The 17,255-nt window shown below is 45.1% G+C and overlaps 1 protein-coding gene across 1 annotated transcript in view; it reads left to right on the top strand.

Annotated features, from left to right (window-relative positions):
- Positions 1–17,255, top strand: part of LOC126458155 (ATP-binding cassette sub-family C member 4-like) — a 215,910-nt gene that overhangs the window by 39,598 nt on the left and 159,057 nt on the right. The window contains exon 3 of the mRNA XM_050095017.1: positions 11,544–11,678. Coding sequence (XP_049950974.1) covers positions 11,544–11,678 — 135 coding nt within the window. The remainder of the gene's footprint in view (positions 1–11,543; positions 11,679–17,255) is intronic.

The following is a 17,255-nucleotide window of genomic DNA, read 5'->3' on the forward strand; positions in this document are numbered from 1 at the left end:
TGTTGATCCTGTGGATGTCTCCAACACCTTCGGCCGCTTTTTCGCGGAGGTTTCAAGCTCCGCCCATTACCACCCTGCCTTCCTTCCCAGGAAAGAGGCAGAAGAGGCTCGGCAACCTTCCTTCCACTCGCTCAATCTGGAAAATTATAATGCCCCCTTTACTATGCGGGAACTCGAACGTGCACTTGCACTGTCCCAGTCCTCTGCTCAGGGGCCAGATGCCATTCACGTTCAGATGCTGGCCCACCTTTCTCCGGCAGGCAAAAGCTTCCTTCTTCGTACCTACAATCGCATCTGGACCGAAGGTAAAGTCCCCATGCGTTGGCATGACGCAGTCGTTGTTCCTATACCCAAACCCGGGAAGGATAGACACCTTCCTTCTAGTTACCGCCCCATTTCTCTTACAAGCTGTGTCTGTAAGGTGATGGAGCGCATGGTCAACGCTCGGTTAGTTTGGATTCTTGAATCTCGACAGCTACTTACCAATGTTCAATGCGGCTTTCGTCGCCGCCGCTCCGCTGTTGACCACCTTGTGACCTTGTCGACATTCATCATGAACAACTTTTTGCGAAAGCGCCAAACGGTAGCCGTGTTCTTCGATTTGGAGAAGGCTTATGATACCTGTTGGAGAGGAGGGATCCTCCGCACTATGCACAGGTGGGGTCTACGCGGTCGCCTGCCCCTTTTTATTGATTCCTTTTTAACAGATCGCAAGTTTAGGGTACGTGTGGGTTCCGTATTGACTGTTTTCCTCCAGGAGTACGGAGTGCCTCAGGGCTCCGTCTTGAGCGTAGCCCTTTTTGCCATAGCGATCAATCCAATTATGGATTGCATTCCACCTAATGTCTCAGGCTCTCTCTTTGTCGATGACTTCGCGATCTACTGCAGTGCCCAGAGAACATGCCTCCTGGAGCGCTGCCTTCAGCGTTGTTTAGACAGCCTATACTCATGGAGTATGGCAAATGGCTTCCGGTTCTCTGAAGAGAAGATGGTTTGCATCAACTTTTGGCGATATAAAGCGTTCCTTCTGCTATCCTTACATCTCGGTCCCGTTGTTCTCCCATTCGTGGAAACAACTAAGTTTCTAGGGCTCACACTGGACAGGAAACTTTGTTGGTCTCTGCACGTCTCTTATTTGGCTGCCCGTTGTACACGTTCCCTTAATGTCCTCAGAGTTCTTAGTGGTTCATCTTGGGGAGCGGATCGCACTGTCCTGCTTCGCTTGTATCGGTCCATAGTCCGATCAAAGCTGGATTATGGGAGCCTCGTCTACTCGTCTGCTCGATCATTCCTCTTACGCCGTCTCAACTCCATTCACCATTCTACACTAGTCCCGTCGAGAGTCTTTATGCTGAAGCTGCCGAATTACCATTGACCTACCGGCGCGACGTACTGCTTTGTCGGTATGCCTGCCGGCTGTTGTCAATGCCCTACCACTCCTCTTATCAGTCCTTCTTCGCCGATTCTCTCGACCGCCAGTATGGGTTGTATGTGTCTGCCCTGCTGCCCCCTGGAGTCCGCTTTCGTCGCCTGCTTCGACAATTGGATTTTGCCCTCCCTACCACCTTCAGAGAGGGTGAGAGCCCGACACCACCATGGCTCCAGGCTCCGGTTCGTATTTATCTCGACCTCAGCACACTCCCGAAGGAGGGTACTCCGGCTGCAGTGTATTGCTCACGGTTTGTCGAACTTCGTGCGTGACTTGCCAGTCACACCTTTATTTACACTGATGGCTCCAAAACTGACGATGGTGTCGGCTGTGCCTTTGTCGTCGAGGCCGGCACATTTAAATTCCGGATCCTCGACCAGTGTTCCAGCTTTACGGCCGAGCTTTTTGCTCTCCATCAGGCTGTTCAGTATGCCCGCCGCCACCGCCACTCATCGTATGTACTCCGCTCTGATTCACTCAGTGCTCTTCAGAGCCTTGGAGCTCCATATCCGGTCCATCCCTTGGTGCAACGGATCCAGCAGTCCCTCCATTCTTCTGCTGCTGATGGCTCTCCTGTCAGCTTTCTGTGGGTTCCCGGCCATGTAGGAGTGCCTGGGAATGAGGCTGCTGATGCTGCAGCCAAGGCAGCAACCAAAGCTGCAGTCCTCCTGCCTCCCATTGTGTGTCGTCATCTGACATTAGTGGGGTTGTTTGTAGGAGGCTTGTGTCTTTGTGGTGGGATACTTGGTCATCAATTCAAGGAAACAAGCTCCGGGCAGTAAAACTGTTCCCAACTGCTTGGACAACCTCCTCCCGTCTATCTCGGCGAGAAGAGGTCCTTCTGACCAGGTTGCGGATTGGGCATTGCCGGTTTAGCCACCGCTACCTGCTCTCCGGTGACCCAGCCCCGCAGTGCCCTTGTGTGCCATGTTTTATTGTCATGTCCCTGTTTTAGTCAATCTCGTGTTGTCCTGTCTCTACCATCTACTTTACAGTATATTTTAGCTGATGACGCGTGAGCAGCTGCTCGTGTTCTTCGTTTCATTACTTTGACTGGCTTGTCCAAAGACATCTAACTCCTTCACTTATTTTATCTGCATCTTTGTAAGAACTTTCTGGTGTCCCCTCCCCCCCTTGAGTTTTACTAGATTCTATGTGCTCTAACTATTGTGACTGGGCGCTAATGACCTCAGTAGTTGAGCGCGCTTAAACCCCAAACAAACAAAAACTTCCCCTCCTTTGACGTCTAATGTCTTTCCGACATGTTCCGTGACTCGCTAAGTATTTCAGAGCTTTCTGCTTCGGATATCAGCACTCTCTAGTGTCCCGAGAATAATTTGAGCGCGACCAATCTCCTGGAGGACACTAAATTGGGAGACTTTGTTACGAATACTTCGACGATTTACCGATAGAAATTGTTGACAGTCGAAGTGGCTTCAGTCTCATCTTGGTCTGATTTGCTGTCTGCGTGTCGACTGGCGAATATTCATCAGAGTACCTCAAGCTACCGCTTAGGTAATAAAATGTGCACTCCACTGGTACTCTGCTTCACTAGCGTAGAGCACCCATGACCTATCAAGGGGAGTCCTACCATTCTCCACCCCATAACTCTTTGGTTAAGACCCTCCATTCAGATTCAAATGAAAGGATGCATTGCTGCAAATTGTGAGCTCTGCTCGCACCCCACCAGCGAGACTAGCAGCCTTCACCACTTCAGCAAACCGCTCATATGAACTGCGGATGTTATCAGCACCCAAACGACAGGCATCACTGGTGATGACGCGAACCACAACTTGAAGATGACTGCACCCTGCACGCTCGATAGGCGCAGGTTAGGCCGTCTCCACATCTCATATGAGGCCTCTGCAGACATACATTACAGATTGCACATAGGCTTTCATTCCAGCCCTAGTCGTTGTTTCCACAGTGGAATCCACAGCGCGCCTAACGTGAGTCTCGACAACTAGCAAGCTCCCAGCCACTTGCGCCTACTCGGACCCTGTTGAAGGAACGGCCCCAAGTTCTCACAGGGCGAATAGGCCAGGTCAGATGTCCAGCCTTCACATTGGCACTCCGCCACGAGCGACGCGATCCCGTTACCACCCGCCACTCACCCTGCTGTGGGAGCGGATACACAGCGACGGGCACGCTAGGGAGCGCCTCGGCAGCAGGACCCGTGGGCGAAACAAGCGCCACCTTAGGTGTCCCATGCGACGCGCCAGATTTCCGCCGCCACCACCACCACCAACACCACCACCACCACCACCACCACCACCACCACCACCACCTCCACCACCACACCCCGACAAAACAGCCTCAAGATGGCTGACCACAACCAAAAATGCATACAGCTCAGTGAAATTATTTTGTCTACTCAGACAACTGGACCAGAAACGCAGGGGAGGCATAGCCTGTCTGTAAACTGAAAACTGAGGAGTGCTCGAAATGGGGGAAGTTATCCTTTCTGCAAGACTGAGTCAGTTTCCACTCCAGCAGTGCAAAACAGTTGTAAGAGATTTAGATTCTCTCCATGTGTGTTTCTTTCATTACTACTACCAAATACTCATATCTTTATTCCATGCCATGTTAACGCATTTTGTGGAAAATAAACATCCCCGGGTACGTGTACACGTTGGAACGTCAGTGATTGCAGTCGCAGTGCGAAAGGGTCGGTGTAACTTTGTGAAGCATGCTGTAGCTGCGTCTTGTGACGTAGTGGGTAGAGTGAGTTGAGAATCGCCTGCTCAGTTTGCAGACCTATGAAGGAAGTAAGTGCTCAGTCACAATAAGGCGATCTACTTCGCCTCATATTTTAACTCTACTTCCTGTTACATCCTCAGAATGGAATTTATCCCATAGAACGATACTCCTGCACTTCTATGTGGTACACAAATTTAATATTTGCTCTTAAAATACTTCATTCAACAGTAAAAATTAATTTTTACCAACAAAACGTTATTTTCAATGATCTTCTGTTTTTTTTTTCTTCCCCTCTAATGTCGAAACTTAGTCCTACAGAAGGAAATTGAATGTAGTTTAATTTTGGACTGGTACACAGATTTGATAGAAGCAGTAGTTTTAAAGTTATTTCAGAAAGACATAAAAAGTGACCTTCAAACTCCTGCTCCACCCTCACGTTATCACTCCACCGGCCAGGATTTTTAGTATGTTCGTGGCGCATCCACCAACCACTGTACAAAAATTTGCGGCTACACGAATGCGTTTCTTTCGACTGGACAAGGGCGGACAGTCGTGTGCACCATGTGTTGGTGAATCGTGTCACCTTAGTTTTGTGTTGTCATATTTTACCTCTTTGTTCGTCGTATTTTCTGAAGCCGCAGCTCAGAATAGCCTAGAATTTGCGTAACGGAGCCTGGGAAACCGCGTACAAACTACTTCAGTGCCCTGTGTGGCAGGTCAACTGTCATTAAGCTGCCTCTCGGCTTTGATCAGAGTCTGGTTCGTCTCCGTGTGTCTCAAGCTACCGTGCTGCGTGTTAAGTTGTACGAACTGGTCAGTATTCCAATCCAGAGAATATCTTTCTTATATTTTCTTTTTCACATTTCTTTTGGTCTGTTTAATTCGCATTAAGGAGATATTATCGCAATTCCTTCGTGCGCCTGTACGCTATGTAAAGTAGGAACTGAATACAATTTGTGTTTATCAAAAGATGTGAATAATTAGACATGTGTAATTACTACCGTATTAATCGTGATTGAGCTGTGACTATTGATAAATGTTTGAATTAAGGAGGCCACCTTAAGCGTCGTTTATATACACTCCTGGAAATTGAAATAAGAACACCGTGAATTCATTGTCCCAGGAAGGGGAAACTTTATTGACACATTCCTGGGGTCAGATACATCACATGATCACACTGACAGAACCACAGGCACATAGACACAGGCAACAGAGCATGCACAATGTCGGCACTAGTACAGTGTATATCCACCTTTCGCAGCAATGCAGGCTGCTATTCTCCCATGGAGACGATCGTAGAGATGCTGGATGTAGTCCTGTGGAACGGCTTGCCATGCCATTTCCACCTGGCGCCTCAGTTGGACCAGCGTTCGTGCTGGACGTGCAGACCGCGTGAGACGACGCTTCATCCAGTCCCAAACATGCTCAATGGGGGACAGATCCGGAGATCTTGCTGGCCACGGTAGTTGACTTACACCTTCTAGAGCACGTTGGGTGGCACGGGATACATGCGGACGTGCATTGTCCTGTTGGAACAGCAAGTTCCCTTGCCGGTCTAGGAATGGTAGAACGATGGATTCGATGACGGTTTGGATGTACCGTGCACTATTCAGTGTCCCCTCGACGATCACCAGTGGTGTACGGCCAGTGTAGCAGATCGCTCCCCACACCATGATGCTGGGTGTTGGCCCTGTGTGCCTCGGTCGTATGCAGTCCTGATTGTGGCGCTCACCTGCACGGCGCCAAACACGCATACGACCATCATTGGCACCAAGGCAGAAGCGACTCTCATCGCTGAAGACGACACGTCTCTATTCGTCCCTTCAGTCACGCCTGTCGCGACACCACTGGAGGCGGGCTGCACGATGTTGGGGCGTGAGCGGAAGACGGCCTAACGGTGTGCGGGACCGTAGCCCAGCTTCATGGAGACGGTTGCGAATGGTCCTCGCCGATACCCCAGGAGCAACAGTGTCCCTAATTTGCTGGGAAGTGGCGGTACAGTCCCCTACGGCACTGCGTAGGATCCTACGGTCTTGGCGTGCATCCGTGCGTCGCTGCGGTCCGGTCCCAGGTCAACGGGCACGTGCACCTTCCGCCGACCACTGGCGACAACATCGATGTACTGTGGAGACCTCACGCCCCACGTGTTGAGCAATTCGGCGGTACGTCCACCCGGTCTCCCGCATGCCCACTATACGCCCTCGCTCAAAGTCCGTCAACTGCACATACGGTTCACGTCCACGCTGTCGCGGCATGCTACCAGTGTTAAAGACTGCGATGGAGCTCCGTATGCCACGGCAAACTGGCTGACACTGACGGCGGCGGTGCACAAATGCTGCGCAGCTAGCGCCATTCGACGGCCAACACCGCGGTTCCTGGTGTGTCCGCTGTGCCGTGCGTGTGATCATTGCTTGTACAGCCCTCTCGCAGTGTCCTGAGCAAGTATGGTGGGTCTGACACACCGGTGTCAATGTGTTCTTTTTTCCATTTCCAGGAGTGTATTACTAGCTATTTTACTAGCCTTTCAGCTGTGGCTTCACCCACGCCTGTGTATGTCACATTGCACACGTCTCCCCCCTCCCTCTTCCCCCCCCCCCCTCCCTCCGTATGGTCTGTCCACTATGTCACCCCAATGGGAGCTAGGTGGTTCTCATCTCCACTGTGCTTACTTCGACACTTAGTAGTATACGAACCAAATTTCACTGAAATCAATTCAGTGGTCCAAGAGATGTGAAAATAAGTATCAACAAAGACAAATCTTTATATAAAAACATTGTAAGACTGAAAAATCTGCACCACGAAGGAATTATATCCGAACGGGACTGAAATCTGTAGATGTACGAGTACATAATTCACCATTTCAAAAAAATTGGATGATTTATTCAAGAATCATCCAATTCAAGAAAGCGAGCTTCAAAATGAGCGAGACACTAATGCGTTGGTTTACGTCAGGCCCTCATGCAAGCAGTCACTCGGCTTGATGGAGTTGTTGGATGCCCGCCTGAGGGATATCGTGTCAAATTCTGTCCAATTGGCGCATTAGATCATCAAAATGCTGAGCTGATTGGAGGGCCTTGCCCATAATGCTCCAAAAGTTCTCAACCGGGGAGAGGTCAGGCGACCTTGACGGGCAAGGTAGGATTCCGCAAGCTCGAAGATAAGCACCAAAAACTCTCGCCGTGTGCAGGCGGGCATTATCTTTCCACGAAGGGAAACAAAACTAGGGGTAGAACATCGTTGACGTATCTCTGTGCTGCAAGGGCGCCGCGGATGACAAAGGGATGCTGCTATGAAACGAAATGGAACCGTAGACCATCACCCCCGGATGTCGGTCCTTATTGCGGGCGTCTCCAGGACACGTCTTCGCCGGTCATCGGGACATGGCAAATCGACGCTACTCTGCGCCCCATTTTGTTGCCCTTCATGGTAAGCCAACCTGAGTTTACAGTTCACAAGGATAATGCCCGTCCGCACACGGTGAGACTTCCTACTGCTTATCTTCGTGCTTGTGAAACCCTACCTTCGCCAGCAATGTCGCCGGATCTCTCCCCAACTGAGAACATATATAGTATTGTGGGTAGGGTCTTCACACCAGCTCGGAATTTTGACGACCTAAAGCGGCAGTTGGACAGAATGGGGCTCGATATCACTCAGGAGAACATCCAACTACTCTGCCAACCAGTGCCAAGCCGAATAACTGGTTGCATAAGGACCAGAGGTGGACAAACGCGTTATTGACTTGCTCAGTTTGTGAAGATCTTTCTCTTGAAAAATATTATCTAATTTTTATGAATCTATAACCACTGTCAGTAAATGTACATTACAGCTACAGATTTCCGTCTTATTCGAATAATCCCTTCATGATTCGTGTTTCCTTTTTCCCCTTCGAGCATATATCTTAAATTTGTAGGCATCACTTCCTATTTTAATTTTCCTTTAGCTCGAATTTGCGAAATGTTTGCTATGCTTTCTTCAGATTATTTTATTTTGCCTGTACCTGCAGTTACTTCTACATTCTTTCTATGACGTAATTTTTTACACCGACTGAGGTGACAGTACAGTTATGATACGAATGCGTGCTGAAAATTAATGCGTCCGATTTTTATGTGAAAAATCTTAACTCTTTTTAAATAAAACAAACGTTATCAACTTCGTACATCTGTGTTCTTCTTGTCTACATACGTATTTCTCAACAGTCGCCCTGGCGACGAACACATTTCCCACAGACAGACACCAGTTTGACACCATCACTGTACAATGTTCAACTTTGTTGACGAAGCCACAACCTCACCTACCCCGGCATCGCTTCATCACCATGAAAAGTGAAGTCCTCGAACGTGTTCTTGGAGTTTCGGAGATGGATGAAAATAGGGTGGCGGCCAGGTAGGGACTGTACGTAGATGACAGCGAGTCGAAGGGGTCGGATGTAGCACTCGTGTGTGGTCTGGCATTGTCACACTGAAGTATAGTGTGCTCTGTGTGAACGGACTCTTCGAATTCGAAACTCGATTACAGCACGCTGTTTCTCACGCATCGGTATAATAAAGTTACACACAGCCGTGCTACAAACAATTAAGACTTCTGGCGGCAGAGGGATGCAAATATGTAGACGTAAAGATGAAATATGTACAATGTTAACAACGTTTGTTTTATCTGAAAACCTTTGAGTTTTCACACAAAAATCGGAGCATTACTTTCAAGCACACCCTCTTACTTCTCGTGTTGGGAAAGAGCAGGGTGCACATCTAGACTGATCATTCAGATTTACGTTTATGTAACTCCGATAGGTCGAATGCATTGTATGTTTCTTTGTAAAAGTTACGACCAATTTCCTTCCTTAACCTTGCCCTATACGACCATATGCTCTGTTAATGACTAAATAGTCGTTAAGATGTGAATCCCTAAATTTCCTTTTATCTGACTACTGGCTACGGTTTCCCGGTTAGAGCATCGCTTTATAATGTTCAACGTTTAAGGTTATAAAAGTAGACACTGAACAGTAATATCTCCGTGATAAGTACCTGTTGCGGAATGTAAGAGATACTATGTGCATAGTATCTTACGAATGTCTTCAGAGTGAAACCATAGCATAATGAATGATAGAACGTTCGCTACAGATGTGTACACTTTACATGAACATAGGGACTTACATTCGTCGTGCAATTCACTAAATATGCAGATATTTCAAAAAATTTTAGAATCTCCATTGTGGTTGATAGTTTTTCAGATAATAGTTGTAGTCACTCATTGATTCAATAGCGCGTGCTGTTATTACTTATTGCTTATATAATTAATTTGTTCAATGTTTACCTCAACCGGAAAAATGGAACCCTTAACGTATAGGTTCCATTTTGTTGTCCGTCTGCTTGCAAAGACCTCTTTTCCTCAAGAACGGATAGAGGTGTCAAGTTGAAATTTGTGCCAAATAGTAAAGACCACAGTTCCTTCTCTTGGGGTGGGGGAGGGGGGGTTAAGGAAATTAAGCTTTTACGTCGATGCAATCAAGACTATCACTTTTCCGGTTTTTTCCAAGTAGATTCGATAGCTTGCACCTATGCTGTACTCGTACATGCTGGTTACAGAGAGAAACAGCTTGATTTCCCTTTTGAGGATTGTGTAATTTTAGCAAACAATGTTGCAGGTCCAGTTGAGGCGGGAAGCGATAAGCATTCCGTTAGCAGTGGCTACCGTTCCGTAAGTTACGTAAACTACAGACATGCATCACTTGTGACGTTGACTCGGTATGCTGGTATGCGAAGGATATGAACACTGGAGCACCGCGTTGGGTTTTGAATCGCGTAGGCTACGACCGCGCGCCTAATTATACCAAGTACTTGTCGCCAAGGGCTTTAGTTTCAAACAATGAAACGCACATCTCCAACTTCTTCTTGTATGTTTTATACGTTTTTTAGGGAAACCCGAAACAAGCAACTTTATAAGGCATAGTTTCATGTGTTAAGTCCCACCCTTATTGCTCTCTCTTCCTTGCTCCAGTAAGTGTTAAGAATGTTAGAAAATGCATGTACAAAATGACCTGTATTCACACTATACCCACGTGGGCCAAGTTAAAAGAATTGTGGAGGTTTATGCTACTACGTAAACAGGTTGTATATCACTGTCATGGCTGGCATCACAATGTTATTAAATTGTCTAGAAGACATGATGCGCCCTTGTACATCGTACCTGTCAACTCCGAGTCAGGTTGGAGTTGCCCTTCTGACAATTTCATCAAACAATAGTGTTCCATGAACCACTTTCACACCTTATTGTTCAGCATTCCGCGAGAAAACTTGGGATTTGCGTGTCAAGAATGACAACATATTATAGAGATCATTGAGTCTTACATTGAGTGTTTTGAATTTCAATGTTTTGTCTTGTTTTATTCTGTTGACCATCTCTTAATATTTTGACATTGTAACGTCTTTCACAGATACTAAAAACTGCGCCCTGTTTTACATTCTTATTCCTTTACCACGTACAGTTTTCCACTTTGTTCTTCTAGCGCATAATTAACTTAACTTAGATCCCAAAGTACATACCCTTTTACTATGCTCCATGTTGTGTATTTTCCATTTACTATTGTTATTTAGTGAAGTTCAATCTTGTTAGTCATCACACAATGGCAATGAAAAATGATTTCATATTCATAAGTATCTCGTACATGTTACATCGCCCTAAGATTTGTTAATCCCATTCTATTCTTGATGTAACTGTGTACTTCGTCCGTAATACGTCTTAGGCGTAGTACTGAAGATACGGAACCAATGACTAACGGCTGTTGTACTTGACCTGTTGATATTGTGTGTGGAGATTGAGGACCAATATACTGACCATGTATTTGTATTGCTTTAGGGCATCTCTCTGCGTCTCACTTTTTCATTTGTGAAATTATCAGTAATCAATTTGAGTTGAAGTAGTGACTGAGGCATTTTAAAATACAATAAGACGATCTACCAAAACCTCGGTGAAAGTCACTTTCGTACCTGTGAAAAAGTAACTATTGAATTATTACACAGTTACAAAACTCAGCATTCTACTCAGAGGAATGAATTGTCCGGCTGACAATAGGAAAAGTTTTCACATATCAATAACTCATTGTATACTATAAAGAATTTTTTGAATTATGGTAAGTCGTCAGTTACAAAATTGTGTGTGTAGTGTCCATCCATATAAATGTGCATTCGTATGTGTGTATAATTTCAGTGCAAATGACAAGTTGCACACTAATTATCATGTATATGAGCTGTAGAAGACAGAACTAATAAATGTATCATCGACTTTTTCTTCTTTTAAGTATTTCAAAGGTTAGGCAAAAATTGAGTGACATCTGTAAATAGAGAACCACCAAAAGAGAATTATTGTGTAATTAACAATGTTGTAGTTACGATAATGCATTTTGTGTGTCTTGTTTCAGATCTTGGGATAAGGAACTAACGAGGGCGAAAGAGAAAGGGAAGAAGCCAAACTTTGCAAGAGCGCTGTTCAGCGTGTTCTGGTTTATGGGTTCCTGGGTTGGCGTATTCATGTTCATAGAACATGTTATTGTAAGGTACGTGATCTAGTCGGTTTGATTGTGATAATTACAGGGACATAATTCTCTTCTCATAGTTCATAGAAGTATACTGATTTTTAAGTATGATTTTTACTTTTTGTTTATTGCTAAAGCAACTTCAGATATTACACATGCAAATATACACACAACCTTAAACTCCTGTTTCAAGCTTTTGCTTAGTTTGGTTTGATTGAGAATAGCAGCTGTATTTATATCAGTGTATTTGCGTTTTGACCATACCGTTCTAAATCAGAAAACACAAAATTGCAGTCTCAATTAATAAAAAAATGACAACCATAAACGGTAATTACCCCGTCTAAAAATTACTTAAGGATATGGACCAGTCCTTCATCAAAAACTATAATAATGATATACGCCCAACAAATAAAGTTGCATTGGCAGCAACTTTATATGACCAATGTAGCTCACAATATTGTCAGATAATATTGTAGTACTTTGGAAGTTAGCAAAAGAGCACTTCACCTTACATACCATATCTGGGAGACTATTTCGGTCTTCGACTTCGCTTTCTTAGTTTTGTGTTGTGTCCGCCATCTAGATATGGTGACTTACAGATAGCGTAGCTCCGTTTCCTAAGAATGTTTCTCACTGTCTTATTGATACGAATCTTGACTGTGCTGCACCTGTTCACAGTACGGTGTCTACTCTGGGTATCTCACAGTGGTAATTGCTTGACGCAACTGATGCACAATTGAACTGCTATGTTAACAAGAGTGAAAGCCTTCAAATGAGCTTCACTAAAACGGTAACACGAGGTCGTTGGACACCATTTCCTTAGGTTACTTTGACGCTCCTAAGAAAGTGAACACTGTATGGTCTATAAGCACACTTTCACATAAACACTAACCAAGTAATCAGCACTTAGTATGATCTCATTTTGCTACTTTTGGACTTCTAATCATTGGGGAACGCATCCACAAAGTTATCTAGCAATATCAAAAGGCAAAGGTTTTCAGTAATACTAAAGTCTCTAGTGAGGCTAAATAAGCAATAAACAAAATGAGCAGTTTTCATGTATCTGGAACTAGCATAAAATTCGTCCTCTGGTCCGTCCTAGATAAAATGGACTCAAATTGGTGCTTTAGCTGGCAAGTCCAGCGAATCTCTTACTTCCTTTGAACCACAGAGCAATGATCCTGATTCGTTTAAGACAAGAAGTATCTCGCCAATACTGAAATGACATACTCCAAACTATTGGCACGTTTCGACACAATCTGTATCGAACGACGTGGTCTGAGACCAAACACGCAAGAGCCACAAATCTTCACATCATTTCCGTGAATTTCACCGCTATTACACGAAACAAATAGATAATGTTCTCCAAGTAGTTAAGTCTACATACGACTATTTGTGGCACACACTGTGCCGTAACCCTCACTGCAATAAACCAACCTGTGACGGCGTTGTTTGTATCCTACTAAGCGACGTCATACTCTCTCTTCGTAGGCCCTAGCTTCTGTATCAACAGACGTACGCTGCCCCTTGCAATGCACGGTTGAACGTATTTTTCCCCACTGCTGGTTCCCCCCTCCCCCTTCTTCATCCACTCGGAAATGGAGAGACGGAAAAATGATTGGCTCTACGCCTCTACTGACCATAATCCCGCTATTTTTGTCCTTATTCTTCATGCAGTATGAATACTGGAGCATCAGAAGCCTTCAGCAGTTTCTCTCACTTGTTGGTTTCGCAAAAAATCAACATTTTCCCTCCAAGGTCTCCTATCTATTAACTCACGGACCATTTCGAACAAGCGGTAAGAAATCTAGCAGTACGCTTCTGAGTTGCTTCGTCTTCTTTGAAGCCCACATCGTGGTTTTCTAGGCCTTCAAGCAGTATTCAAGAATGGGTCGCACAAATAATGTGCCGCTTCTACGTTTGTGGCACAAATTGAGGAAAAGAATACATACTAGTTTGTGATGTGTGCACAGCGGCGTTTACATCTGTTCACCTATGACTGGTTGTTGAAAATGGTGCAACACGTTCTACAGGAACTTGGAAACATGCATTCATTGTATGGTACAGCAGACTAGCACAGGAAAATAAGGCATTACTAGCCAATTGAAGGCTCCTAGATTCAAACATCGGCCTTAATCTGAGGAAGAAATTTCTGAGAACGTAAGTTTGCAACATAGCATTGGACAGAAGTGAATTACTGGCAGTGGGAAAACTGGAAATGAAGAGAATCAAAGTATCGAGATGTGGTCTATAGGAAAATGCTGAAAACTAGGTGGACTAGTAAGAAAAAGAATGAAGTTCTTAGCAGAATCGGCGAAGAGAGTGGAGCACATTCAGAAGAAGGTACAATGTGATAGGACATTCAGGAATAACTATGGTGATACTTTGCGGAACTGTAAAGGGTAAAAACTAAAGGGGAAGATGGAGATAGAATATATGCAACAAATAATTGAAGGACATCGGTGAAAGTGCTACTCTGAGATAGAGATTGTTACAGGGGAGGAATTCACGGCGAACAGCATGAAGACATTTAAATGACTGATGGTCCAAAAGCTCTCCGAAAGTACACAGAAAACATTTGGGACAGATGTCATTACAATTGGCAGAAATTATCACCATCGATAGAAACATACTGGAAGCTAGGTCGTTCAAGCTACAGAAGTGTGGCCAAAGTTCGCTCAGTAGATTTTGAAAAGGTGTTGCTCCACGTGGAAGGAAATTTATTCATAAACTCCGCTCAACTTCTCCTTCCGATGAACTCTTTGAAGACGACAGTGTGGAATCTGACGGAGAAGCAATTACTCTCATCATCATATACGTGGATAAGCAATGAGACGAAATGATTTGAAGTCAGAGTTCAGTTCTGTCAGTGGATTACGTTGTTGATCATGTAGTGAAACTGGCGGTCGTCACTTAGAATAGTAGCTATAAGAGTAAATTGTAAGTCAATAAAAACACAAATAATACTTTCCAACCATTAGTTTATCTCGAATTACTCAGCTCAGAATCCTGTATAATCTTATAGCATTGACGATAAATGCTAGGAACTCGTTGTACAAGTTTACCTTAATCTGATTAAAATGAGTAGGGCCTGTAGCTTCTATTACACTCGGCGTGCCATCTTCTGTAGGAGTACTTGATTAATCGTCGTCCTTAACCGTGCCCTCTGTAATTGTTTCCACGTGTCCGATACCGCAAAGTAGTTGTTCACTTCGCTCGATACTGTCCACCAGTTAACATTTCAGCGCAACCTGTAATTACTTCACTATCAGTGTTGGATGTTTCTCCTGTTGTCTTCCGTAAGCCTGATAAACATTGCATGCGCAACATTGGAAATTACCATAATTTGTACTTCCCAGTTTTTCCTCCCTTTCGTCTACCAAGCTGTCTGAAAACCTGTGATTATATTTCGAAAACATATACCGCTAGCCAGATAATCTTTTGAGCTGCTGAGTCAGAGCAACTAGAAAACAGCAGAAATGTACAGAATTACCGGTCGACATCACTAAATTCCGTCTTATAACGAATTTAAGAGTGTAGAAAAGGTTTCCCAGGAAGAGTGGCCAATATTCAAGGACATGAAAGGAACGAAAATCTAGTTAACTTGGGCTCTAGATTGTATGTCTTAAGAGCCATAGTTCTAGCTACAGTGCAAAAGATGTTTCACAGTGGCGAAGATGTAATGCTCATAGCCCTTAAGTCATGCGTTTTAGAGCACATGTTTACTTGACTTTCTTTTTACTTCGAATGACAGTTCCCCTCATCCCTGAATATTGGTATCTCATTAATGGAGGACTCAGGTGCCGCGGCGTTGTGGCTCAGAACGATTCGTTTTTCAAAGCTGCCGACATTCTCTAAACGGCCATCCGTTTCACTAACTCTAGTCAACAAGCAAAAACGTGCGTTACGCAAAATGCCAGTTATGACTACAGCTTAAGTCCATAGCAACGTTTGAGACACGACCTCCAGATGCAATGTATGCACAGTCTTTTACGCATCTTCTCAAATACCCGTTGTACAACGAGACAGACAAGTAAATTTCCACGAACAAGCTAATCTTCAGGTTCTACTGAGTTTTGATACACCGACTTCATAAGATGCGTTCGGAAACAATTCACAAGACTTAGGACGATCACGCTGGCCGTGTTACACGACGTACCCTCGCAATTCAAAGATGAGGGCATCTTATGAAGGTGCTCATGGTCATAACTATCGAAATAGAATGCTGCAATGTTGTTTTGAAATCACCTACTTCAGCCTACAAGAGATTCAGTGTCCGACCAGAGTGGCAATACATAGCGAATGAGCATCGGATAATACATATTATCCAAACATGATTACCGGAAATAAGGCCCCGTTAGCTCGTCTTCTACAATGCCACCCCTACAACTTACACTATGTGATCAAAAGTATCCGGACACCCAGAAAAAACATGTTTTTCATATTAGGTGCATTGTGCTGCCACCTACTGCCCGGTACTCCATATCAGCGACCTCAGTATTCATTAGACTCGCGAGAGAGCAGAATGGGGCGCTCTGCAGAACTCAAGGACTTCGAACATGGCCAGGTGATTGGGTGTCACTTGTCATACGTCTGTACGCGAGATGTTCACTCCTAAACATCGCTAGGTCCACTGTTTCCGATGTGATAATGAAGTAGAAATGTGAAGGGACTCGTACAGTGCAAAAGCGTACAGGGCGACCTCGTCTGTTGACTGACAGACCGCCACAGTTGAAGACAGTCGTAATGTGTAATAGGCAGACATCTATCCAGACCATCACACAGGAATTCCAAACTACATAAGGATTCTCTGCAAGTACTACGACAGTTACGCAGGAGGTGAGAAAACTTCGATTTCAGGGTCGAGCGGCTGCTCACGCCAAACGACGCCCCGCTTAGTGTAAGGAGCGCAAATACTGGGCGATTGAACAGTGGAAAAACGTGTGGAGTGACGAATCACGCCACACAATATGGCGATCCAATGGCAGATGGCAGGGTGTGGGTGTGGCGAATGCCCGGTGAACGTCATGTGCCAGTCAGTGTTTGTAGTGCCAACAGTACGAGTAAAATTCGGAGGCGGTGGTGTTACGATATCACAGCACAGGCCTACATCGATGTTTTAAGCATCTTCTAGCTTCCCACTGTTGAACAGCAATTCGGAGATGGCGACTGCATATTTCAACACGATCGAGCACCTGTTCATAATGCACGGTCTGTGGCGGAGTGGTTACACGACAGTGACATCCCTGTAATGGACTGGCCTGGAGAGAGTCCTGAGATGAATTTCACAGAACACCTTTAGGATGTTTTGTAACGCAGACTTCGTGCCAGGCCTCACCGACCGACATTGATATCTCTCCTCAGTGCAGCACTTCGTGAAGAATAGGCTGCCATTCCCCAAGAAATCTTCCAGCACCTGATTGAACGTATGCCTGCGAGAGTGGTAGCTGTCATCAAGGCTAAGGGTGGGCCAACACCATACTGAATTCCAGCATTACCGATGGATGGCGCCACGAATTTGCCATTTTCAGCCAGGTGTCCGGATACTTTTGATCACATAGTGTTTATATTGCTGGTGATCTGAGACAAGGGTAGAGC

This window comes from Schistocerca serialis, chromosome 2, assembly GCF_023864345.2.
Source record: "Schistocerca serialis cubense isolate TAMUIC-IGC-003099 chromosome 2, iqSchSeri2.2, whole genome shotgun sequence".
Taxonomy (NCBI): domain Eukaryota; kingdom Metazoa; phylum Arthropoda; class Insecta; order Orthoptera; family Acrididae; genus Schistocerca; species Schistocerca serialis.